We start from the raw sequence: 26687 nt of genomic DNA, 5'->3' as shown, positions 1-26687 counted from the left end.
TATATGAGAGCAGACAGACTTTTATCAGACAGATTTCACTTCGTGACGTTGACATTTACTTAGCCAATCGGGACCATGGGAACGTCCGTCTGCGCGTGCGTACTTACGTACGTACGTGCGTTCGTGTGTCAGCTAGCTGTTAGCTGGGGCTAACAGGAGCTCGGTGTGCCAGACCTGTAACAGTCCCACACAGTCTTCGTTTATGCCAGGAAACAGCTGTCGTTCGTGTAGAGAGGGGTTCACTGTTCATGTTTTATGTCTGTCAATGTTTAACACCAAAGAGGATGACGGACTATGAGGAAAACAAAGATAAATTAACCAGCCCCAATAGAACAGCGAAGCTCCAGGTAATCTACAGTTGGACTGCCGTCTTCTGCTAGCTGCATCCTGAGGAGGAAAGCTCTGAGATTTTACAAGGACTGGATGCGGAAGGAGGATATGAGGCAAGCTCAACAGCTAATGCTAACTGTAAGCTATGTTTGGGTCCAGACTTGGAAAGCTATTTACTGCGAGCAGTAAATAGCTGTCCTCCTAATCTGAGTTTACATAGCTAAAAGCATCCACCAGCGGACAGCGTAGGTCTGTTTTGTTTGTTAAAAAACGTTACATTCACCTTTCATATGTTATGCGGCCTAGCATTAGCCGGTACCTAACGTTAAGAATTCGGATGTTAAATGCTGGCCATCGATCTTTCTGACTTGTAGCAATTTTATTCTTTGTATCGTAAGTGTTTGCAAAGGCTAATCCACGCTGGTAGTTCAATAAGTCTACGTATGTCATTTATAAAAGCAAAGCGATTCCATAAAGCTAGGCTAAAGTGTCTGCTAGCCTGCTAATGCAAATCTAAAACTTAATCTGGCTTGCATAGCCTGGCCTAGCTCTAACATTTTGAAGTTTTAAGATCAGTCTTTTGAAATTGGAAAGATGTTTTGGTCATGTCACGTACACTCCCTCAATGGCGTAAATGGGTGTATTTAGGAATATTGTGGTCAATGGGTGCTTAAAGTAATTTTCTTGCTTCAGCTGTTTGAATAATAAATACTTAATTACGTGTGTAAAATTAAACGAACCAAAGACACATTCATAGTCAAAACACGTGAATAACTAAGTACTATAACAACCATAGTACGGTGGAGTTTGGCTTTACCCTAAATGCATTACTAAAACAATATCAATCTCAGAAACGGATCAACTCTCAAGTGACCATCTTTGATTTGTCTTTCAGATGAATGCCATTTCACACTTTCAGTGGGATGTCAAAGTGCCAAAAGATCATACAGCTGAACACCCAGCTGGGGTTAGGGTGGAGAAAAGCAGCATTGGTATAGAAAGGGCACAAGAATATGCAAGGACTTTCAACCTCCACTGAGATCTATAAATATCCGCGATACAGAACTGTTGTCCTCAACAAACCAGCCTTGGTCACCATGCTGTCTACGTTGGAAGTGCCATCGTAGAGAGAAGATACCGTGCCTCAATCTGCTGCACGGTTTTTTTGAGCTCCAGCCTTGGAGGAAGCTTTCCAGCTTTTGTCTAACCCAAAACAGTGGAGATGGGCTCCCAAGCTCTACAGATTTTGCGGCAGGGTGTGTGGGCTTCACTCACAGGAGGCTGGTATGTGGACCCCCATCAGAGCACATTCTCCAACTGCATCCACCTGTACCTGTGGATCTTTTTCCTGGCCTTCCCTTTTCTTCTGTACATGGTAAGACCACAGTTTAACGGCAGCTACGTTTACAGAATCATTCTTCTTCAAATAATGTGTTGTTGACCTGAAGTTTTTATTTAGTTGATGTGGCAACCTCGCATGAAATCAATACAAAAATTGTCAGTCAGAACCTTTCATACACTCAACATGGCAATGATGTCAACGTAATTTTAGATACGTTTGAATTGTTCTTTACCTCAGGGAGGAATAGTTGTACATATTCAAGGGTTTAAAAAATGTTGGGTGTAAGAAATTTGAATTTATTGTGTATTTTCTATATCTTGCATGTGGATTGAAATTTTCACACATGACAAATGTATATCTCTTGCACCAAGGGAGGATTGCTTAAGATCAATTTTCTCCTACAACACATTTAACAACTTTTAAGGCTCTAAATAAAGACAAGTTTTAATGAGTAACCCCACTTAATAAAATTCCTCATAAATATTGTTGTTTTTGTCAATACAATACGTTGTGTCTTATTTAAATTTGTTAGTGGAATTTTAGAAAATGACTACTGCTATTAAACCCAAAAAAGTGTTTACTTTGATTCTTCCAGCTGTGCCCAGATTCCTATAAGGCTCTTTGTGTTTTTATTCTACTGGAACCTGGGAGGATTTAGATAAGAATAAAACACTCCTCCGTTTTCAGTGTTTCAAAGGTTTTGACGGTCTTTGTTAATGTCTTAATGCTGAGCCAGAAATGTTGGTTCCCAAACTCCCTGTGAGAAACTTTGTGATAACCCAGGTATAATTACGAAGTGACTCTGTCTCGAACAGTTAGAACAGATCAGGCTGTACGGACACTGAAGGAGGGGAGACCTTAAAATTCATCCTTAATTTCCTCTTGGTTGAATGGTGGATTTCTATCTTTCTTTGTTTTTTTTGCCTATTTAAATTTATGTAGTTTAAATACAAATGTTCCTTTTATAACTTATTTGGGGTTGGACAAATCTAGACTTTTCAAAGATTGAGATGTTCCTAAACAAGATGCAGAGAAACTTAATTAATAAAGCCCTGACATAATTCTAGCTGGATGTTTGAAGTCTTATTGTCACAAATTGTATAGCCAAGTTAAATTGGTCAGTTTCTTGGCACAGAAATCGAACCCACTTTTAATCAGAGTTAATCAATTGTATAATAAGTTATTAGGGTGGAGGTCCGGCCTTTTTCCAGAAGCTTAATGTTCTCCTGCTTTATCCACCGCAAAACTAGTTTAGATGTGTTTCGGGGTTCATTATCCAAGTTTGAATCATCTGAGCTCGACTATCACCCTCAAATAAAATGTAATTACTTGGGATGTTCAACAACAGTCCAAGACCCACCGAGGGTTAGCAGAAAACTACAGTAACACCAATATTACTCACCACTCCAGTGAAGTGAGTTTAGCTTAATCATGGGACAAAAGGGTGCAGACAAAGAAATAACAACTGCTCCAAAATCAACCCGTTCTAGCTTGACTAAAATCTTCAGCTGTCCATTTAGACTAAACATTACCTGGGTTTCTAATTCCGCCCGGTTTCTTTTCCGGCTCTTTCAGGCTCTTCCTCCAAGCTTGGTGGTGGCAGGCGTGTACTCTGCTGTGGTAGCGATCTTCTTTACCGCCATTAAGGTGGTTAACTACCGACTTCACGCCATGTTCGACCTCGGTGAGATTGTCGAGAAGAAGCAGGCTTCTCTCGCAGCTGACGCCCCGAGGACAGAAGAAGGGGATGATGGATCAGGAGCTCATGATGGAAATCAACACAGGTGTGGAGATATAATTGAAAGGGATGTTGGAAAATGGCATTTTTATACTAACCAGTACTTATTTTTTCTCCAGGGATAGTCATGTTGGTGTGGAGATGACTGTTTTTCGGAAGGTTAACTCGACTCCCCCGGTTCGCTGCAGCTCCCAGCATTCTCTTTTCGGATTGAACCAAGTGTCGGTGAGGATTGCTTGGATCACTAGATGCATGTTGGCCTCACTCATTTGCCCTGTAATCCTTGTGAATTGACAAATCTTTCATCTTTAGTATTCAAAACTTTTTCAGTCATCTAACAATGCTGTCATTGAAGGGTTAATAACTATTGATAAGACTCATGAATGTTAATATGCCATATATTTTTGATTTGTTAGGAGTTTTTGCCCCAGCTTGAGGATGTAGGACGAACTACTGGTGAGCATTTAAACTGTCTTCTCCTTTTTTAAATTATTTTCTTGATTTTTGCAAACTTTTCTTTGCTTCACATTTTTTTTACAATATCTTTTGTTTTGCTTCAGATCTCAAAGAATTAACACAGGCACAGGGAAGCAATAATGTAATTGTGACTTCGGCCCATCGTGCGATTTTACGTCAGAGCTCCCAGGACGCACAAAGTAAGGCTGCTGTTTTTTCTGTGATCTGCAGTGAGCTTTATTGCATGCTGAGTGGTGTCTAATCCTTGCCTGTATAAAAATAACTCTCCTTCAAGGCATATCTGCACATTCTTATAAACCCTTTCAATAAAAAGTACGTTTTGAAACTGTTTGGTCCTGTTAAGCCCAACTTGCATTCCAGGATTCCTACACAGTCTGGAAAATATTGGAAAAGTATAGACTTTGATTGAAGTATCTTCCAAGACCTCGATCAGTTTCCGACTTTATTCAAAATCTTATTGCTTCTATGTTGTGTCCTTCTATACGTCGTAGCTTCTGTGTTCCGTAATATCCTTATCTTCCCTCCTAGTTTTTTACTCCCTTCCTTCAATATGTCTTTGCTGGTCCTTCCTCCTTTTTATCAGTTCCTTTCAGTCTTCTTTGTGTCCTTGCTACTTTTTGCCAATCTTTCTTCCTTCCTCTCGTCATGCCTTTCTTCCTTTGTCTTTGTATTCTTATGTCCTTGGGTGTGGTTTCCTCTCAATTTTCAGGTTACTTCAATCTAAACTCTGAGCATTGTGTATGTTTCTGCAATAAATTTACAAAGAACACTTGTATTTTACATTTAAATTTTGCATAAAAAATTATGGACTTTGAAAAATAATTTTTTTACATGTAATATTTGTAGAATGCTAAGTAGTTGATGCATTTCGGTCTGATTGTGTCGTTTTTTTGGGGTGTTTCAGGGCCCTCCAGAACGGTCCAGTCCTGCATCTCTGACTCTCCAGGAGGCGAATTTCCCGGTCTCATTGGAGTTCCTGGAGTGTCATCTGGACCTGAAGTTCCTGGAGGATGCTTGTCCATCCCGCCTTCACCTTTAAGTCAAGGAGATGGAGGCGAGAAGGAGCAGCCGAAGGACTTGCCAAAACAATCGTCTCATCAGAGTCCCAAGGACAATGGGTTGGGAACATATTGTCCACTTGGGCCCTCTGCCGAATCTGAAAGCTTAGCCGATACACCCCTCAGCCCTCTTATAAAGAGCAGCTTAAGCGAGGAGCTAAGCGAAAACCTCATGGGTTTGGGTCTGGACCCCGGAGCTTTTGCTCCGGGAACTGAGCACCCAGGCAGCCGCAGCGGGGTGGCTTTGGCTGCGGGGTCCACAGACAGCTGCTTCAGTGCAGGTGGAGCTACCACAGACCGTGAGACACTAAGCACTGTGAGCAGCTACCGCTCTGAGAAAACGGACTCCACTCAGTTAGAAAGTCCATCGTTGAGCCAGTCACGGAATACGGATGGACAGACGCCTGCTGCAGCACCGGTGTCAGGTTCTATTGCTCTGAAAAACACAGAGGATGCAGGCGGACAGGGTGGCAGTGACACTGACAACCTGTCGGACAGTGTGCTCCTGCGCTCCCCTTCCAAAGAGTTGTCCATCAGCCAGGGCTTAGACCGGACGCTTGTTGAGGAGGACTTACCCCCTGCACACTCTGATATTGCACAGCCCCCTCCTCTCCAGAACTCTTCCCCTTCAAGTAGTGGCCACTCAGAGGTGTGTGACTTGGACAGAAAATCTCATGGTCCTCCTCTCCCCCCACCTCGGCAGGCCAATTCAGTGCCTTCAGGGCTGGCCCTGGGTCTAGTGTGTTCTGAGCCTGCTTTGCCCATATCCTCCACCCCGTTGTTACTGTCTGACCCGCCTGCGCTCCAAGCCCAGCAGGTCGTTCGTCCTAAAGACTTAAAGCTGCTGCGGGCTGGCGGCGGAAACATGGGCCACAGGCCGGGCCGAAGGAAAGCTCCCAGACGGCGAACAGGAGCGGGCAGCAGTAGTTTCGACTGCGGCTCTTACAGGCGTCACCACAATCACAGGCAACACAGAGATTACATCCCGGTGCGCAGCCGGCTGGGGGCTAAAGCTTACAGCGAAAGCTTGTTTGAGGACTCCAGTGACGAGGACGACGGCAGTGACATTAGTGCCGGATCCAGCCTGGGCTCCCAGCGCAGATACAGCTCAGACGAGGACAACGACAACGACGACGACTCGAGTTCCTCTACCTCTTGCTACTCCTCAGACCTCGCCAACATCAACATTACATCCCTTCTCTCCACTGCTGCTCAACTTCCTGCTCCAAGGGAGGACGATTTACCCGAAACCTCGGCCCCCTCTCACTCTCGTGCTGCTCAGCGCTCCTCTAGCACAGCGAGCGCTAAGACTCATGCGAGGGTACTAAGTATGGATGGAGCTGGCGGGGGCCAGAGCAACGCAGCTACCACGCCCTCCGTGCTTCTTCCAATGCCCTCCACGTCCACCCCGGCTCCCCGTACCCTTACTATGTCTAAGTCTGATTTGGAAGCCCGGACTATACACACCGACGGCTTCCCTGTATGCCATCGTCATCATCGGCTGGATTCTCTTGGAGGGTCTTGGACCGGCAACCAGATGGGTTGGAGGGCAGGAGAGCTGGTTGAAGAGGGAGCTGTGGGTGGAGGTTAGTTCACCTGAAAATCATTAGTTTAAAGCAAGTGTTGCAGACTCACCCCTTTTATGAGAAGTAACTCGGTTTTAAAAATGTTTTTGACTATCCAGTTAAGTATTAAGACCCTGATTTTTATGGCAAGTTTTATGGTTTAGTCTTAGAAGCACTTGATAATGGAGCTGCACAATGTATCAAATCTTAATATCAGATCATTCCTTGGGTGCAATATTAAGTCAGGCGTGCCATTTCAAGTGCAGTGCAGTAGGGTTCTGCTTTCTGATGATGCATTTGGCCATTTGAATAGATGTTGACTTTCCTCAGTTGGTATTGATCTGAGAAACTCAGATTCTAGAGCTCACTGAGAGTTATGGGTGCATTGTGTCGAAGGGAAAAGAAACAGTACTGAGGAAAATGGGGGTAATAATCATAGAGCTGCACAATATAATAAATTACAGTCATTATCACAATATCATTGTATTGCAATTTCAAAGGCAAATGTTTCAAGACCATTTAATTGGCTACAGCGGCCATTAATCCCAGAACCTGATGTTTATATTTAGGATGCTAAAGCTAATGGAAAGTGCTCAGGTCATTGTATAATTTGAAAGACTCAAAATTAGAGATCAGGTTTTTTCCTGCCGATTCCGATCACCAATGAGGGCCGATCACCGATACCGATCACATAATTATTTTTTTAATCATAAGCACTATGGTTGCATTATGTGGAAAAAGGAACCATGAATTCACCTTAATTTAGATAAAAGCTTTTAAATAGCTTTTTCCAATAAAAAAAAACAACAAAACGGGCGTTGTGCAAATTGTACTGCTATCAGTAATACTATCTTTAACAGACTGAAAACATATGAAGGCTCTGAAGAGGCTAAATAATGTAATGAGTCAAAGTAAAACCTCTCAACATTGTCAAAAGATTCAAGTATAAAACTTAACATTCAAAGGCAAATACAGGATCCATTACAATAAACAATCCAGAGTTACTGAATGAAAACTTCCTGATAGCATKRCGGCTARCTGATTACTGCTAGTTCTGAGTGGCTGTTTCTGACTGAGAGGAGTAATTATGCAGAACAGGGAGGAGATCCATTATTTTTTTTAGAGATTATCTGTCTCATGTTAGGTCAACGAAAGTTTTAATACATATGTAAAATGTATTTTTTTAGGTTAGATGCTGCAACTTTAAACAGAGGTTCGGTGTGAGAGTCACTACCAGGTGGAGCACAAGCAGTGCTCCGTCTGTGAAACATTACTACCTGTAGCGCGTAGCAGCGGTTCAACAGCGAGAGCAGAACCAGCGTCTTACATAGCAGCTCGAAGACTTAAATAATTTTGCGGGTTATTTGTTTAGCTTTCTGACCGTCATGCTAATCCGGGTGAGTGTTTGTAGCTGTGCGCTGCTTTACCTGCTATCTGATCGTCTTTTTTACTGCAGTGAGCCTCGATGTAGCCAAACTCCGTCAAGTATGCCATTGTTTTTATGCCATATTAGATTCGTCGTGTAGATGCATTTTGACGTGCTTCACCCCACGTGCTTCAATTTTCCGTCGCAATACTCAAACTTCCCCATTCACTCAGTGTGTTATAGTTCCACACCACATCGCTTAGGATTTGTTGCTGCGCGTTTGCGCAGTGTGAAAGAGGAGACCAGCTGCACAGGCAGGCTGCGAAATGAGATGCAGGTGATTGGTTTGTGTGATCGGCAACAAAAGACCGTGATCGGCAATCACCGTTCATACACTTTTTCACGGAAATCGGCCGATTATGATCGGTGGCCGATCGATCGGCACACCTCTACTCAAAATGTGTCTGGGAAATTTTGTTGAATTATAATAGGTGTTGCCATTTCAATTTTCAGCAACAATATTGCAGTTTAAATAATTTTGTAATATGGCACAGCAGTGCCTATTTATCAGTCAATGTTATTTCTAGCAATGTTATCTATTCTTAATACTATCAAATCTAGAAATAAATTAATGCCATAAGTTGAAAGGTCATATTTTTTGTGTGTTTAGTTTTTGTTATGCTGTACCTGCACTTTGGAGCTTTTCTCATTTTGTCATTACAACCAGAAATCTTAATGTGTTTTATTGTGATTTTATTTGACAGACCAACACAAATTGGTCTGTCAAGAGCATGTGAAGAGGAAGGAAAATAATAAGTTCTAACATTTTAAAGTAAAATGTAGCGTGGGATACATTTGGATGCTTTTTGTTGGACCACCTTCCACTGCACTTTTAGCTGCAACCTTTTGTCTCAGTTTTTGCTAAAATAATTCATGCATCTGTGAACATAAATTTTCAAGTTTTGCCACTCCACTCATTATTAATTGGCTTTGCAGTATTTTGCTGTTTCCTGGTCGGTTTTCTACATAATTGCTTGTTGTTAACTCAGTCTATTTTCCTTTTAGCTCTCACAAGTTTCTCTGTCCCTGCTAATGAAAATAATCCCCTTAAAATAATGCTGCCACTACCATGTTTCACTGTGGGATCAGAGTGATGCACAACATTATTTTTCACTAAGTAGCATTTTACATTTGCATTTTGGCTCCTGGATTATTAATAGGTTAAATTATGTTGACCTAGAATTTAACTTGGAATTAGTAAAAAAACACGTCCTTTACTGGGAGTGAGTGATTGAATGATAAATGTATAGGAGTAATTTTTTTTGCTAATCAAAACTGTAAATCAACATCTTAACAGCACATCCCTAGAGCAGTGCTAAAATCTAATTATGGCTACTCCCCACATTGTAAACTTTAACGAGTCGCCAAGGAGGAAAACATTTCCTGTAGCATGAGGGCAAGCCAGATGTGGTGTAGATTAAATCCTGAAAATGTGGTTCTGATACCATACAACACAGGGCTCAAACAGCAAGCAGTGTGTTCTATTAATATCAGCAGCAGCAGCTTAGAGGCTATGTTTCTTCTTTGCTTTACTTTCTTAAGAAAGATGTTCAAACCATGACGCGTCTGCTGATTTTTATCAACTTGTAGATATTGCATTCCTGATGAGCGATGTAGAGCAACTAGATTTGCTGGTGCTTTGTCACTGATTAGGAGGGAGGGAATTCCAAGATGGCGCTAATTTAGGTTTTGCATTTAAGGAAAGAAAACATGAGTTTCCTTTCGAAAGAAGATGTTAATAAACACAAAGATTTTGGCCATAAATAAATCGAAGGAAAGTGTGTGTCGAAATACGAACTTGGATTATATTATATATAACGTATAAATTTATGAATTTACATTTTTCAATTTAAAAAGATGGCTTTTCCACAGAGATCTTTGCACAAAACTTCTGGAAAAAAATGTGTTCAGTTCACACCTCTTAAGAACAACGGGTATTTAACAGACTTTAGTGTACGTCGTCATAACAAGGTTAAAACACATTGTCCTACATCGGTTAGATAAATTAGTTTGTGTAGCTAATCTTAAAAGCTGATAGGTTTAAGGTTTTATTAGTACTTCTTGCCATCAGCGAATTCATTGACAAAGTTTGAAAATTAAAGAAACAAAAATCAAATATCAATCTTCAAGTCAAATGTTCTAACTTGGATGTGAAATGCTCCAGACATTATTGCTTAAGAATTGTTAGTTTGTCTTGATGAAAATTTGCAGTCAATATGTAAAACGGTAAGATCAAAAGAATGTACACTCCCACTTCTGAGATGAAGCTAATGCTTTATGATATAAAGGGTTGATATAACGTAGGAAGGATGATTTATTCTACTCGAAGCTGGGAGCATGGTGTGCTTTTCATCCTCAAAGCTGAATAATAAATTTTTAGGCCAAAGTGTTTGAGTTATGAGTCTGTTGTGACGATAGGCACCTCACTGTTTGTCGATCATAAATACAGCTGCCTTTCCCTTTAACGTAGTGTTATCCACAAGAACCAGTAAGTGGATGTTGCTTCTTTTAAACAGCTAACAGACATGAATGTATAACCAGTTTTGATGCGGCCTTTTCTTGCTGTTACTTACGTAATTAATGGTGTATTTGAAGCCATTGCACTGATGAACCCATTAACTCTTCTCCAGCTTTAGGTCCAGAAGACGGAAGCAAACATGAATGCATGACGAGCGTGAAGAGGACCCAGGCGATTCGCCGGAGGCACAATGCCGGGAGCAACCCCACACCCCCACCTTCAACAATGGGGTCGCCTCCCAGGTTAGTGTGGTAGACGGGAGTAAAAGGTTGCATCAACCTTTTCTTTGATCACTCTGATCTTTAATAAATCTGTAAAAAATATATATATATCTATGATGGTGTTTAAATCAATAAATTAAAAAAAATCTGATTTATTTAAACTAGTTTATAAAGATATAAAGAGAGCTGCAGACATGCTTTTTTTTTTTTTTTTTTTTTTTTTTGTTAGCCTCCAAGACCTTCAGCGTGTTCGGACCTCGTCTCACTCACGCACCCGCACGCTGCCATCAGCCTTACAGTTTGCATCTTCGCTCCTACTCCCCCGCAGCGGCATCCATGAGGCCTCCAACTTTGACGACACATCCGAGGGAGCTGTGCACTATTTCTACGATGAAAGCGGTGAGTCAGTGAGTTTGAAGGAATAACTCGGTGGGGAAGAGGAGCTGTCAAGTAATTTGGGTGTATATTTGATTTCAGCCCCGGTCTAATACTTCAATCAAATTAATAAAATTAGCAACTTGTTAGTGCATGAAAATGTGACGGTTTTAAAGTTTAGTAAAACATCGCTTCATCACAGAGTAGTATACCTACTGTTTCACTGGAGTTGTTCATGATGATGCATTAGATGCGTTTAATCTTTACTGCAGTCAATCTTTTTGTCCCAGTCAGGGGGTTTATAATCCATTCAGCTGGGACAAAATAATAAAGCAAATATTGATTGTTCTTAATAAATACTTTTATAATAAGTTGAAAAAATATGGATAAAGAAAGTTTAGACTTGATGCAAAGGAGGAATACATGAAAAATCAATACATGCTTCATAATTACTTTTATTTTGGGTGTTGTGTCTCAGGAGTGAAGAGATCATACACTTTTGGACCTTCTGGAGGTGGTTATGAGGACCCGGTTCAGTACGTAAAAAGACTACACATGCTGCATTATTTTTTTTTATGCTACTGAGTGAATCAGTTTCTTGAAAAGCATATAGTACAAAAAGTTGTTAAAATGTGAATATTGCAGAGAAAGAGAGAGGCAGTCCCAGTCATCAAGCTTCACCTCCACTGAGGTTCAGGATGGAGCTCCAGTCCTGTCCATCCTCCAGCCCAGACCCGTGGTTCTGCAGGGCATGCAGGTCCGCAGGGTGCCGCTCGAAATGCCGGAGGTTAGCCGTCCTTAAGTACTTGTATAGCAGATTATTCCTGGTCAAATATGTTGGTTAGTCCTTTTTTTAATTAAGTACCAGTTTTTACCTTTTCTTTTTTTTTTCTTTCTAGTTTGATCTTGATCACGAATCCCTCCAAGAATCCCATGAGAATACTCTGATGATTGAGGAGAAAGCCAAGCCTAAGCAGTACTACCGGTTTTGGGTGCTGCCTGGAAAGTGGTTGAGGGTTCGATACGATCGACTGGCTCTTCTGGCTCTGTTGGACAGGTGGGAAGAAATGTTGGAGTAATGACAAGAAATGATGATTAATGGCTTTTTTCTTTTTATGGCATATAAGTCAGTTCATTTCAAAAAGCCTTCATACCTTGAAGGCAGTTTTATGAAGGAGTTGCAGCCTGATGGAGTTAAAAATAATAATTCCTCTGGACTTTGTGTGCAGGAATCGCCGTGTGGGAGAGAACGTGTTTTCGGTGTTGTTGGCCAGCCTGGTGGCCTTCCTGGGGTTTCTGCTCCTGCTTCAGGGCTTTTTCAGGGACATCTGGGTCTTCCAGTTCTGCTTGGTTATTGCCAGCTGCCAGTACTCTCTACTGAAGGTAGGTAACCTCACTAAAGCATACAAACATGGACATTTAAGGAAATGTATAATTTTGACGATCACTCTCACACATACTAAAATCTATCAGACTGAATGGTAAATTCAATCGGTCAAAAAGTCTAAATAATTGCATACATTATGCCTTTATGAAATATTGAAGGCATATTTTTGAAAAACTTATTAAATATACATTAATCATGTACCTTTCTGACATGTGGATACACATGTTTTTTCCTCCAGGATTACGTGTTTTTTGGTGGGGGGTTTGTCTTACAAGTTGTAGAATCTTTATCGTTTATGTTAATGATTTAATAAATGTGAAATATAAAATCGTCTCCTTTTACTTCAGAGCGTACAGCCGGATGCCGCCTCCCCGATGCATGTGAGTATTGATTTATGCTCATCATTTGATGGGGGAGCAAATGCTTTCATGTTGAGCTGATTTGATGAGGTCTTAAGGAAATGTCTCAGATACTTTGCTCAAAATTTATACCGCCTTCCACCTTGATCTTTGAGTAGAGGAAGAAATGATGAAATCAGAAATGGTTAGCAAAGGATGAGACGAGCAGAAGAGTTTTAATCAGGCATGGGTCGGTGTCAAGTAAGGCAAGGCTTTAACAAGCTTTTATTGAAATGAGGAAAAACTCCCAGAGAGACTGGAGTTTTCTCCAGGCATATGGAGCATGTAGTAACAGCGCTGCCCCTCCCCCACCTCTTGCTTTGCAGTGCTGGACACCTGGCTGAAAGAAGGCTTCTGACCTTTCAGTGGTTTCCATTACACTTAAATGTTGTTCATAGTTTCTTCATACATGCAGCATTAAAGAAGCGTCACGCATTACTCAGATTTTTTTCACAATACCATAAAGAACATTTAAAGCTTATGGTTGGTGTAGATTTGAGCCAGGGTCATTCTTGGATTGAAGAGAAAATCAGGCATTGTTTAAACACAAACCTGAGCCAACCATGCCAGTACGACTAAAATAAATGTTTTCTTGTCTTATTTCCCAGGGCCATAACTGGATCATTGTGTACAGTCGGCCTGTTTACTTCTGCTTGTGTTGTGGGATGATCTGGATATTTGACCTGTCTGGGCGAGCTGGAAGTCTGCAGCCATTTTCCCTCTATGGGGTCACTTTCTTCTCTGGACACTTCCTGCTGTATGTCAGGGACATGCTTATTGGTCAGTTTTTATCAATCACTTTTTAAAATCAACTTTTTACTAAGTGATGCGTCTTGGGATTATTCTAAAAAAGTAAATGACTTTAAGAGTAATTGATGTTTTGTTTTGTTTTTTTTTCCTGGTCCAACAGTTTTTGCCTTGTGCTTTCCGGTCATTTTCCTGTTTGGGTTGCTACCTCAGGTCAATACATTTGTGATGTGTCTGCTGGAGCAGATCGACATGCACATTTTTGGTGGAACCGGTAAGACTGCGCTTGCCCCGACAAGAGACAGCTTCTTCCTGTTTATTGCAAACAGCTGGGGAATATTTTCAGATGATCATGCTATTTTTTTATTTTGCAAACCGTTACCACTTTTTTTATTTTTTCAAAACGCAGCATGCAAACAGCAATGTGTTTCACCCTGTGTTTGTAATTTTTTTCAAATCCTTTGTTTGTTGACTCTTCCATATGTTGTTTCTGAACTTTGTCTCCTCTTTCATCAGCTACTACCAGCCCGCTCTCGTCTCTGTTCAGCCTCATACGCAGCATAGTGGTGGCAGCTCTGCTCTATGGATTTTGCCTCGGCGCCATTAATGTAAGTCCTTCTGAAATGTAGATTGTCATCGATTTTAGTTCATATTTAATGTGAAAATGCAATTAATTGGAACAGGCCCCTTGGGGGGATGCCCATGTGCCAGTGCTGTTCTCCGTGTTTTGTGGTCTACTTTTGGCCTTGTCCTACCACCTAAGCCGCCAAAGCAGTGACCCAACCATTCTCTGGTCAGTGTTCATTCCTCCTATTGTCAGCAGTTGAACAGTGAGAGATTGTGTGTAGATCTCCTTATATTTAAAGAAGGAAGTTTTTTTGTTTACTCACTCAGAAATGGTGATAAATATCTTATTTATTCACCATGATATATTCAAATTGTACGTCATAAAGTGAGTCGCTTAAAAGATTTTTTTTAATTTGTAGAGTTTGCTTTCAGTTTTAGAAATTTGGATGCACATAAAAAATTACGGACAATGGAAAAAGTTTTGTTTCGAACCATTCCTGTTCTCCATTTTACTGAACACAAAAGTTTGACTTTCTAAAAAGTGGATATAGACACCACACAGCTTTCATTTGCTTTTTGTCTTCTGTATTTTAGTTTTCAACTTAAATACACTCGCCACAACTTTGCTGGTATCCTACAAACAATATCTGGAAATTTGAGTCTAAATGATAAATGTACTGAATCCCTGCCAAACACAGCTGACCTTTTCCTGTTTTCGCCACGCTGCAGCCAGTGAAGACTTATAATGCATAGTAGTTCTTATTTGATTTATTTAGCTGTTGGCTTTTTGCTTTAGGTCACTGGTCCGGTCCAAATTATTCCCAGAACTGGAGAACAGAACACCAGAAGATCCCCCTGTGGAAATCAAAGATCCTCTCCCTGAGAAGCTGCGTAACTCTGTGGTAAAAAAAACAACAAAAAAACAGTCCAACTGATTCCAGCGGCATGTTTCCAGGCTCCGTGGTTAAACCGTCCCCGTCTCTTTGCAGAGTGAGATTCTTCATTCAGACCTCGTCATGTGTCCGCTCATGGCTGTGATTACCTTCGCCATCAGTGCCAGCACCGTTTTCATCGCTCTACAGGCAGGCGCTCACTCTTCCAGTGCTTTTCTCTCAAGATTTTGGCGACAGGTGTTCACAGATTTGTAATGCTCATGTTTTTCTTTTCCCGCTTGACCCTTAGCCTGCTCTCAGCTTCGTCCTGTACATCCTGGCTGGAGTTGTAGGGTTCGTTACACACTATCTCCTGCCTCAGCTCCGTAAACAGCTGCCATGGTTCTGCCTTGCACACCCTGTGCTACGATCCAGAGAGTACAGCCAGTTTGAAGTCCGAGGTGAGCTTCTGAGGAATTTTATCTTCTGAAAGTACGCCTTAACAAAATAAAATTCTTACAACACAAAAAATACATGAAACAAGCCAGTTCACTGTCGGTTTCAGGAATGGACTGGAGCTGTGTTTACTGTTTCAGTTCTTTTTTTGGTGCATCTTCCCTTTTTCCATTATTTACTGCTGTGCAAAAGTATTCACTCATCAAATTTTTTTTGTCACATTGTAACCACAAACATCACATTTTATTGAGATCTCATAAATTTTTGAAGGGAAACAAAAATGAAACATAGTTTTCCCGTTCTTTTTTTTAACAAATATAAAAGGTGTGCGTGCGTGCGTGCGTGCGTGCGTGCGTGCGTGCGTGCGTGCGTGCGTGCACAGCTTGATTTTTATAGAAGAGCGGCAAGGAGAAAGCCATAATAATTCCTACATGCAGTGTATCAGAAGGGAATATATGGAGGAACCCTAAATATAATGTCAGATCTTTAATGGAATGGTTTAAAACACTGGATGCTGAGTACTAACACATACCACACTTACAGATTTTTGATTTCTCGATAATAATGATGGTTATAAATATTTTATGCTGCATCTCAAAATCTCAAACATAATGCTTTGAAGTTTTGTGGCTGTTATGTGACAAAATGGGAAAAAAAAAAAAGTCCTTCTGATTCAGCGTCTAATTAACAGCAACGTTTCCCCCTCCAGGTTATTTTGTACCAGATTTTACAGCTTTGGTTTGAAGGGTGCACTTTTAACAATGGATTTGTGTCTGGAGCAGTCTGTGTAACGTTGTTTTGCTCTCTGCCTTCCCCAGATGCTGCTCAGTTGATGTGGTTTGAGAAGCTGTACGCGTGGCTTCAGTGCGTAGAGAAATACTTCATCTACCCAGCAGTGGTGCTGAATTCTCTAACAACCGAAGCCCGAACTGTCGGCCAGAGTCATAAAGATCTGGACATCTAGTAAGTCTTGTCAGGGTTGGGTTTCTGGCAAGCTCCCGTCACTGTTTTCATCTGAAATCCTCAGTGCAAAAAAACTGAATTTAGCTGCGGATGTTGTGTTTAGCAGCGCGTGTCTGTGTTTTTCCTCCAGCAGCCGAGCTCTCTTCATCTCAGTCGCAGGAATGAAGCTGCTGCGCTCATCCTTCTGCACCCCGTCTCAGCAGTACGTCACGCTGTGCTTTACCACGCTCTTCTTTCACTGCGACTATCCACACTTCTCGGAGACCTTCCTGATCGACTACTACTTCATGTCCATCGTCTTCAGCAAGGTGAGAACACAAAAGAAGTCCCTTTCTCTGGTTAAAAATGCAAATTTCAGACATTCCTACGTGTATTGGTGTTTTTTTCTTTGTGTTTTGACAGATGTGGGATCTGCTGTACAAGTTGCGCTTTGTTCTGACTTACATAGCCCCCTGGCAGATCACATGGGGCTCAGCCTTTCACGCTTTTGCTCAACCGTTTGCCGTTCCTCGTATCCTTCTGTTAGTCCAACCTGTTGGCAGTGTTGATAGAAAAGATTGAACTCTTCAAGTTGCTTCTTGTTCCTTTCTTACAGTAATCAAATTGAATGTCTACATTGTGACCTTAACTCGTGTTTCTTCAGACTCTGCTGTGCTTTTCGTTCAGGCAGTCTTCTCCGCCATCTTTTCCACGCCCCTCAACCCAGTTCTGGGCAGCGCCGTGTTCGTCACCTCTTACACGAGGCCTGTGAAATTCTGGGAGCGAGACTACAAGTATGTGTTTGACAATATTGCGCATGCAAGTGTGAAAGTGCGGCTCACATACTCCAAATACTGGATAAAGTATCGCATATAACACCAAACCTTTTTGCAGCACAAAGCGGGTCGACCATTCGAACACCAGACTCGCCACTCAGTTAGACCGCAACCCAGGTACGGCGCTAGTGATCTTTGCTCATGTTTTTACAGCACTTGCAACATTTATACCCTTGATGTTTTCACATTTTATCACACAGATGTCAACTTTAAAATTTTATCGGGCCTCACTTAATAGATCAACACAGATTAGTACATAATAAAGTGAAAGAAAAATCAAATCGTTTTTGACATTTTTCAGAATAAGTCAGAGCAGTGAGGTATGCATGCTTGCATGTATTTGGTCAGATTTTTAACATCTAAAAAAAAACAAGTGCACCAAAAGTAATTGTCCTTTTTATTTAAAGGTTATACTTTAAATAAAGTAAGGCAATACTTTCTAGAGCTTATTTTGCTGAAGGTACAGCTGCCACGTTTGTGGGTTGTTTCCTTACCTTCCTTGCTCAACTAGAAAAAATCACTTGGTATGAACTTATTTTCCTCTGCTGTCCCCTAAATGACTTGTAGGACTTTAAATGAAACTTCTTGCACGAAAGCCGGATTTGTGACGACCACAGCTAATTTCTCCTGTTACTAGATTCAGGCCAGAGCTCTGCAGCTCTTCCAGAGGGAACTGCTGTCCACTAATTGTGTTGTTTGACTCCATTCGCAAATTACTTCTGAAGACAGTTGTGGTTGCACTGCATTTGTATTTAGGGTTATCAGAGGAAGGGTTAAACATCAAAAAGTCCAGGGGTATGAACACTTTTGCAAGACACCGTTTTGTTTTGTGTCATTGCTCTTGTGGTGAGCATCTCTTCTTTTCCCCCTGAAGGCGCCGACGACAACAACTTGAACTCGATTTTCTACGAGCACCTGACACGCTCTCTGCAGCACAGCCTGTGTGGCGACCTGCTGCTCGGTCGCTGGGGCAACTACAGCACGGGCGACTGCTTCATCCTGGCGTCGGACTACCTCAACGCTCTGGTGCACATCATCGAGATTGGCAACGGCCTCGTCACCTTCCAGCTGCGTGGGCTGGAGTTCAGAGGTCAGCTGTGGCTTAGGATGCAAATGAATGGATTCTTTAAAAGCCATCAGTTCTCAGTCTACAGAATTTTTACTTTCTAATTTAAGTCTTGAAAATGTTTCAAAAATGTCATTTTTAAAGAAGGCTAAAGGGGATAGTAGCAGAGCTTTTATGTCTAAAAATATTTTCATTGTGTCTTAAAATTACATTTTATGCACAGATTCCTGGCACTGTTATCTTTTACAGAGCTGTTTATTTTGTTACAACTTTATGGAAGTTTAGCAATGTCCCACAGATTATAACCTTGCTGATTAAATGGAAACGTCATCTTTATGTCACACCCTGCCCAGGCACGTACTGTCAGCAGAGGGAGGTAGAGGCCATCACAGAGGGGGTGGAGGAGGACGAAGGCTGCTGCTGCTGCGAACCAGGTCATCTGCCGCAGATGTTGTCTTTCAATGCTGCGTTTGGACAGCGCTGGCTGGCCTGGGAAGTGGCTGCCACCAAATATGTTCTGGAGGGCTACAGTATCAGCGACAATAACGCAGCCTCCATGTTGCAAGTATTCGACCTGCGCAAGATTCTCATCACCTATTATGTGAAGGTAAGACATCGATCAGTGGAGGTTTGTTTTCTAGCTGATGGATTCTTGACTTGATGACCAGCTGTACGGTTTTCACGTGAGGTGTTACTTGTAGACCGAAAGGAAACAACTTTGAAGTTAAAAGTTTTATTATGTGAGACAAGAGATACTTGGAGAATAACTAATGGAATGGTAACACATTGAAGTTAATTGTGTGTAAAATTCATCCAAATAAACACAGCATCAGGTTGTTTCTGTGCTGTTTTTAAAAACTTTGCATTTTGACTCTCCCTCAGTGGAGTGTTTTTCTGTTTTTTATTTTTATTTTTTTATTGTGTTAATACATTGGTCAGAGGAGGAAAAACTCACCATTAGATATTATTTTTAGGAATTTGTATCTTCATTGCATGAACATCTATATTGATGTAGTCTGTTGTCATGGCAACAGCTCCTCTTTTTCCAGAATCGGTTATTGGCCAATCATACCGCTTCTCTTAATTTCTTCTCTTTATGCAAAGGTTCACACAGATTGATGATGGGCTGTGCTTTTAATAACTGTTAGTCATAATACCATGCAGTGCTTCTGCACATGTATGCCTACTGCACATTTATTCAATCTCACTGTTAAGCATGCACAGAATTTCTCTCCAACCGTTGTATTAAATGTAACCGCTTCTCCACCAGAGCATCATCTACTACGTGAGTCGGTCCCCTAAGCTTGAGGAGTGGCTGGCCAATGAGGCGATCCAGGAGGCTCTGCGGCCGTGCCTTGCCCCAAACTACGTGGACAGCGACCCCACCTTCAACTTGAACATCGACGAGGACTACGACCACCGAGCCTCGGGCATCACCCCCTCCTCATTCAGCATGGTTTACCTCGACTGGATTCAGTACTGCAACAGCAGGCGCCAAACGGTTGGACCCGACACAACATGACATGACGACAAGAAAACTAACAAGAAGAGATAGTAAATGTTGTATGTTTTAATTTCTTTTTTTACTTTATTTTGGTGTGGTAGCCGGTCACTTGTGAGAGGGATTCCCCGCTCGTCAACTTGTGTTTTGGCCTGTGTATCCTGGGAAGAAGAGCTCTGGGCACAGCGTCTCACAGCATGTCTGCAAGGTAAAAACCGCAAGACCACTTTCACATTATGTCTCACTTCAACCGCTTACTGAAATGTATTTTATTGGGATTTTAAGCACTTTGTGAATCCACACTGTTTACCATAATGATGAATTGAGAGAAGCCTGACTTTCTTTGTGTTTATCAATGAGAATTTGCAAGAATAAAACCCTGAGAAGTCTTATTTGTAGTTGGCAATAAAACATTTAGAAGAGAACACAAACGGAGCTCTAAAATGACAAATCCTTCTTAACTATACCTGCAGGTATCGTTCTGTTTGGTTGCTGTTCTTCAGCAGCCAGTGAAGCTTTGGAGAAATGACTGGAGCTAAATACAGTGCAATCCTGGAAGAAAGCTTAATAGGTCGACCTTACAGCAGGACAAGGACCTTAAACAATCAAACAAAAATGAATTTAAGTGGTTTAAATCAATGGATTTGCATGTATTTGAATGGCCCAGTCAGAGTCCATGTAAAATCTAAAATTGCAGTTCAGACTCTCCATTCAGTCTGAATTTGAGCAGGTAGAGACGAATCCTAAAAGATTTGCATCCATTTACATTGTCTAGACTTATTACTTTTGTAAAATACATTGAAGTGTTATACTGTTACTCCCCATGTTGTGAAAAACGTTACATTTTCAACTGTGACAGTTTGGAGCCGTTCCTCTACGGCCTGCACGCGCTTTTCAAAGGAGACTTCCGCATCACGTCGCCCAGGGATGAGTGGGTGTTTGCAGACATGGACCTGCTGAATCGAGTCGTGGCGCCAGGAGTTCGAATGTCCCTCAAACTGCATCAGGTAACGTCGCTAAAAACAAACAAACCCCCGACTAATTACGTTTGGATATTTTTTTCATCACTGTTGTTAAACTGTTTATTATTTTTTCCCCTGTAGGATCATTTTACGTCTCCAGATGAGTACGAGGATCCGATGGTTCTGTATGACGCAATCACTGGCAACGAAGAAAAGATGCTGATTTCCCATGAAGGTGACCCGGTGTGGCGCAGCGCCATCCTGGCCAACATGCCGTCGCTGCTGGCGCTGCGACACATCATGGACGACGGCAGCGACGAGTACAAGATCATCATGCTCAACAAGAGATTCCTCAGCTTCAGAGTCATCAAGGTCTTTGTTGTGTAGAAATGTCCAATTTTTACAGTTTTGTTGCTGTTTTTAATAAATCTGTAATGTTCCTAATTAAATATATATTTATAAAATGTAAAAGTATAGAATTGGACTTGGGGATTTCTAGGTTTGGAAAAAGCAAAGTGTGGAAAAATGATTTTATTACCAGACTTTGTGTGTTCCAATGTCTAAAAGTTTTTTCCTTCAGTAATTTCTTCCCTGTTTGTTTCTGACCTTCTTTCCTTCTTGTGTTCTGCCTTTGGGTTGTTGCTTCTTTCTTTCTTTCTTTGTCTGTCTTGGCATCTTTGTGTCCCAGCTCCATTTCTTCCCCGTTTGTTCCTCTCTTCCCTCTTTGTATCTTTCTACTTTTCAGGTTCTTGTTTTTGCACATTACGGTAAAGTAGTAAAATCTAACCTGCTATTAAATATTTGCAGTGGATTTCTATGAATTCAGTACCTTATAGGTGAACATAAACGTCTGGTAACTCTGGGAGGTTGAGTGTTGAAATGGATGCAATTTATTTTTGAAAAATATCTAAGAACCGTAGATTCCGGATGTTTAAAATATGAAAAATTATTTTATTATTTTTTTTTCCAACTTTGTGCCTGTAGGTGAACAGAGAATGTGTGCGTGGGCTGTGGGCCGGCCAACAGCAGGAGCTGGTTTTCCTGCGTAACCGTAACCCAGAGCGAGGGAGCATTCAGAACGCCAAACAGGCCCTGAGGAACATGATCAACTCCTCCTGCGATCAGCCCATCGGTTACCCGATATACGTGTCCCCGCTCACCACCTCGTACGCCGGGGGTCACGGCCAGCTCCGGTCGGTGTGGGGCGGCCCGGTCAGCCCACACAACATCTACACATGGCTCATCAGCAGCTGGGATCGGTATGTGTGTGTTTTTTTTATTTTAATTTCTTTATTTCAGTCGGTGCTTTCAGTGTAGACTCCGATATTTTAGTGACTGCAACGCGTCTCCCTGCAGGTTGCAGAAAGGCTGCGGCGCCGGCTGCAACAGTGGCGGAAACATCGAGGATTCAGACTGCGGAGGAGGCTCCACTTCCATCTCCACTAACCCAGCCATTCACACCACGCAGAGTACGCCAGCCTCCGGCCTGCCTCAGCCGCACATCACCACTGTCCAGCCCTCCATGGGTAGAGATTTTTTGTTCATTTCATATCATTTAAAAAAGGAATCTGATTACTAATTAAAAAGGTGATCAAAAATGTTGCGTTGTCATGTTTTCTTCCGTATTTAAGAAGTAGAGATGCACCAATATTGAAATATTAAACTTCTAGATCAGGTCTTGGTGACAGTGTGGCCAATCCATGAGGGCAGATCTATTCAGTTTGATTCTATGCTTTGTGCTCCAAGTGACATCATGTTTTCATATTTATTTGCACTTTCTGGACCATTTGAAAGATTTCTTGCCGTTTATTTTTCCATGTTTGACAAGAGAGGTCAACCTTTTTTCTTTTTTACAGTTTCATTGTTTATTTTACATTAGATGTTGATGATGTTTTAAGTCAATTCTGCACTGTTTTTCTGTTTCGGATCAGCCACTATTAAACCTCAAATATCAGTATTGGTATCGCAGGTGAAAAAAGTGGATCGGTGCGGTGCGTCCCTATTAAGGAGCCATTTTAAGGCTGGTCTTGCGTTTCAGGTACAGACAACCCTGCAGGCCCAACCCAGAGATGGCCCTGCCACCCTCAGCCTCTCCAAGTGGCTCTGCTCAGCCAATCAGAGAGCAGGATGGAGGCTGGCCTGCTGTCCTCTCTGCAGCGGACGTCCTCCATCCAGGGGCTCCTGGGACAGCAGCTCTCCAGCTCCCAGCTCTCCTTCAGCAGCTCCATGGTTCCGCCGCCTCTGCCTGCCCCGGAGCACTTCTGCCCAGCAGCCCTGCTGGAGACCTCGAGCCACAGGTTGAGCCACAGGAGCGGCCTGCACTGTGACAGCCACTTTGGCAAGTGGAGCTTTTCGGGCAGGAAGGGCTTTAACGGGCCGGCCGCCATGGAGATTGAAGGAGGGCCGGTACAGACGATACGCACACAGGTAGGCAGACTGCTGGTCACGCCATGTTTGTTCACTCTGAGCTTCTGTTCAATGGCAAAATAAAGACATTATATGAAACCTGCTATCATCAGAAACTGTTATTTTTATAAAGGCTGGATATTAGTCAAACTCTGTCCCACCTTTGATTGGAGTTTCTCACTGAGGTTGTTAGTCTTCAAGTGTCTGAATGATTTGAAAGCTTCCCACTAAAATTTTTAAAGGATTGTTTTTTTTTTAATTTTAGAAAAAGAATGTTTTAAAAGGTATAAATATGCAAAATCTTGTCTGGTTGAAGTTTGGTTGAAGGACAAAGAAACACGTGGCTCCTTGAGGAGGATGACTCAACATCTGCAGCTTGTTCATTAATATTTGTTTTGGCCTTTTCGGTCAGGGAAAACACTTTAATTAGACTTTCCTTTGTTTTTAATAATTATTTATTATTATCTCTCAGCCTCCTCCTCCTTCAGCACCACTGCAGGAGGCCGGTCTCACACACGACCCGCTCGGAGCCACTCAGACGCTGGACCCGACCCTGCTGGCTTCAGCGGACGCTCCCGCTTCAAAAGAGGAATCCACAGAGCTGCCTTTACTTGATCAACTCCGCTGACTTTTGCACTGGCGACATTTTCTACGACGAAAGCACACTGTGGGACCCAATCCGCCCCACTCCGACCAGACGCATTCCAGTCGCTCCGGGACTCATTCCACCAATCCCCGCCTGAATCTGGGGGCAGAAACGTCCCGCCGCAGCCGGAGCGGCTCAGCGCGCAGCAGACCGCGGAGTGAATTTAGCCAACTTCACAAGTCAGGTTTCATCATGAGATCTGATCGTCTACCTTTTTTTTTTTTTTTGTCTCTACGGACAACCTTTGGGTTGTAACAGAAGTGACAGGCCAGAAAGGCCAGTGCAATTAAAAGGGATATTTTGCTTCAGGAGTGCTTATTTTTCTATACCAGAGAAAAGAATCTAGCGTCTGACAGTCTTTTACTCGACAGACGCAGCGACATGTTTCTTTTTCATCGATTTAAAAAAAAAAAAGAAAAAAAAAAGAGAGATCAGTAGGTTACTGTACCTGACGTGTGGAAACCATGAAAAGCCTTGTTTAGTTTCCCCCCGTTACCGCATCCTGACTGCACCTGCGGCCGAGCGTCGATATCTGACGGAGCGTATTGACAAACTTCAGGAGCCTCCGCGGTGCCTCTCTCCACCGCACGCCGCGTGGAAACAGAAATAACACCCAGTCCTCTGAGGAGCATGGCCAGATCAGCAGTTAACGAAAACATCCCCTCACCCAGACCAACGGGCGGTGCGCCAACGGCGAGTTTACAGATTATTTGGGCCTGTAAGGAGTCCTGAATTGAAAGGTTGAGATGTGGCAGACGGAATGGGCCAAACGGAGGCTCCTCTGTCTGAAAACATGGGGCTTAAAAACCTATGAACTGGGGGTTAGAAATGTCAAACCTTTTTGTTTCAGTGAGTTGAATGTCCTTTCTTTATTTTTGTTTTGTTTGTTTTTTACTTGAACAATCCCAAGTTCCTCAGTGATTAAAAACACACTGAGTTTGCTTTTTGTTTGATAAACGATCAATAAAAGCCTGACCGGTTAGATCCAGCCGGCTGTCGGCTCTCCAGATAGCAGGGATTCATGCTGCTCATTGTGGGGAGCAGCGCTTCCTCCGCCTCTCCCGTTACTGTACTACTGCTTCTGCGTCCCCTGCTACTACTAATGGACCCACTACTACTGCAGTTTCCTCCACAGTTAAATCCAGCGTTTTAGTTGGAACTTTACACCGCGGAATAAATGGTAAAAGCAAAGGCGAAATATTTATTTGATTAACGTTGTCTTACTGATTATCTTTTATGGGCGGGGCTGCCTATGTGGTGTGCTGATGTATTTGCCTTCTGTCAATTGCATCCTCTCTTTCTCCCATCAGTTTGTCTAAAAATGTATCATCAGTACCAAGAGTTGTGTTTAAAGGGATAGTTTGCATATTTGAAGTGAGATTTTGGAAGCACTTTTGACCAGTATGTATCTTATTTTGAGACTAATCAGAATTTTCAACTCACTTGTTAATATTAATTTTAACTGCATAAAATATTTTTTCTAGCCTCTCTGGCTTCAGTGGTCAATAATTATATCACGATTAAAGGCAACATTACAGTATTTTTATTTATTTAAAATGGGAACGAAATGATTACTGGGTTAACATTTTAAACTGGCTTAGCATCTCATGTAGTAAAAACCAGTTAGCTCAGTCTGTGTGTACATTTTAGAGAACATAGATCTTTCACACTTAGATTTCTACAAGGCTGCTTACATTTTCAGATCCAATATGTATTTCAGACAGATTTGCAGTAAGTCTTGCTCTCTCTCGCTTTCCCACAGCCCGAGAGAACAAATCGTCACGTGTCAACATATCGCAGCTTCTTGCATCTCTGCACTTAATTGCTAATTTCTTATTCATTTTTAGTCGTATTCACTCAATAACCACCTCTACACTGAAGAGTGTAGTTGCTGAGCTTTGATCATGATCGAGAATCAGCCGATTCCAGTCACCTTTTTTTCCCCCCTCCTCTTTAAGTTATATCGGATCATTCCTCCGAGTATCAATGGGGAAACCAAATTTAGAAAAGGGTCTAAATAAATGAATAAATCTTACTTTAAAGCTGGTCAAGAACTTTTTTTAAAAAACTGGATCATTGTTCAAAAAGTGATTTTGGTTACTCAACGTTTATGAAACATGTTGGGACTGAAATCAAGTTTCCTGCAGATGTTTTCATGCTGAGCATCTGATACCTTCCTCATTACGGAGGAGAGTTTAATCTACTGTCCATCAGTGCTTCACGCAAAACCATTTCCAAATAAACAAATCGTCTCTTTAAGCCTGTAGCATGACTGGAAATATTCCTGAGAACTCAAATTTAGTTTTTCTCCTTTCCACTTTTCCTTTTTTTTTTTTTTTTATACCGCTGTGAAAATCTGCGAGTTTTAATGGGTTGCAGGTAAACATGAAACAAAACAAAGCAACTGGCAGCCCGTTGAGATGTTCTCCTCCCCGCCGCAGCGCCCAGCTGTCGGCTGTCTGCAGTGTTCGTAACATTGTGCCATAGCATTAATTGCCAGATCCTGGTTTGCTCACAAATTAATTTCTCTGATTTTTTTTAATTTTTATTTTTTTCCTTTGTGGGAAACATGAAAGAAGGTGAGCATTCTCAGGATTTAACATTTTGGGGGAAGGAAAGAAAAGTAAGAAGGATTTAAGATCCTTTATTATTATTATTATTATTATTATTATTATTATTTGAGGCGGGTGGCTTGAATTAGGCTCTGGTGGAAAAATGGATATTGGAGGCAAATTTGATGCTTGAAATTAAAAATGGAGTTTCTCTTTAAAACGAAGGTCACTTAATGTGTGGGTTGGGAACTGGGTCACACTGGTGTTACAATTCTTCATGGCGTTTGAGAAATCTCTCT

The 26687-nt window shown here is 41.9% G+C and overlaps 1 protein-coding gene across 2 annotated transcripts; it reads left to right on the top strand.

Moving 5' to 3' along the window:
- The first annotated feature begins 121 nt into the window (after positions 1 to 121).
- LOC103475456 (pecanex 3) lies at positions 122 to 26184 on the top strand. Of its 2 annotated transcripts, none has more exons than XM_008427086.2 (36): positions 122 to 347; positions 1226 to 1705; positions 3248 to 3456; positions 3530 to 3635; positions 3827 to 3866; positions 3971 to 4066; positions 4792 to 6531; positions 10567 to 10696; positions 10905 to 11074; positions 11529 to 11586; positions 11696 to 11837; positions 11950 to 12107; positions 12280 to 12433; positions 12785 to 12817; positions 13444 to 13615; positions 13746 to 13856; positions 14099 to 14190; positions 14266 to 14375; positions 14946 to 15051; positions 15139 to 15231; positions 15332 to 15482; positions 16296 to 16440; positions 16571 to 16748; positions 16843 to 16951; positions 17084 to 17213; positions 17314 to 17372; positions 18130 to 18345; positions 18675 to 18928; positions 19592 to 19822; positions 19927 to 20030; positions 20682 to 20829; positions 20926 to 21156; positions 21769 to 22043; positions 22141 to 22310; positions 22823 to 23211; positions 23663 to 26184. In XM_008427086.2, the coding sequence occupies exons 2-36, from the start codon at positions 1553 to 1555 to the stop codon at positions 23816 to 23818; spliced, it is 6819 nt and encodes a 2272-aa protein (XP_008425308.1). In that variant the 5' UTR covers positions 122 to 347; positions 1226 to 1552; the 3' UTR covers positions 23819 to 26184. The 2 variants fall into 2 exon arrangements, with proteins under 2 accessions (XP_008425308.1, XP_008425306.1); XM_008427084.2 differs by having other exon boundaries at positions 122 to 468.
- The last annotated feature ends 503 nt before the right edge of the window (positions 26185 to 26687 follow it).

Source organism: Poecilia reticulata, linkage group LG14, assembly GCF_000633615.1.
Source record: "Poecilia reticulata strain Guanapo linkage group LG14, Guppy_female_1.0+MT, whole genome shotgun sequence".
In the NCBI taxonomy this organism is placed as follows: Eukaryota; Metazoa; Chordata; class Actinopteri; order Cyprinodontiformes; family Poeciliidae; genus Poecilia; species Poecilia reticulata.
This window is presented reverse-complemented; position numbering and strand designations above follow the sequence as displayed.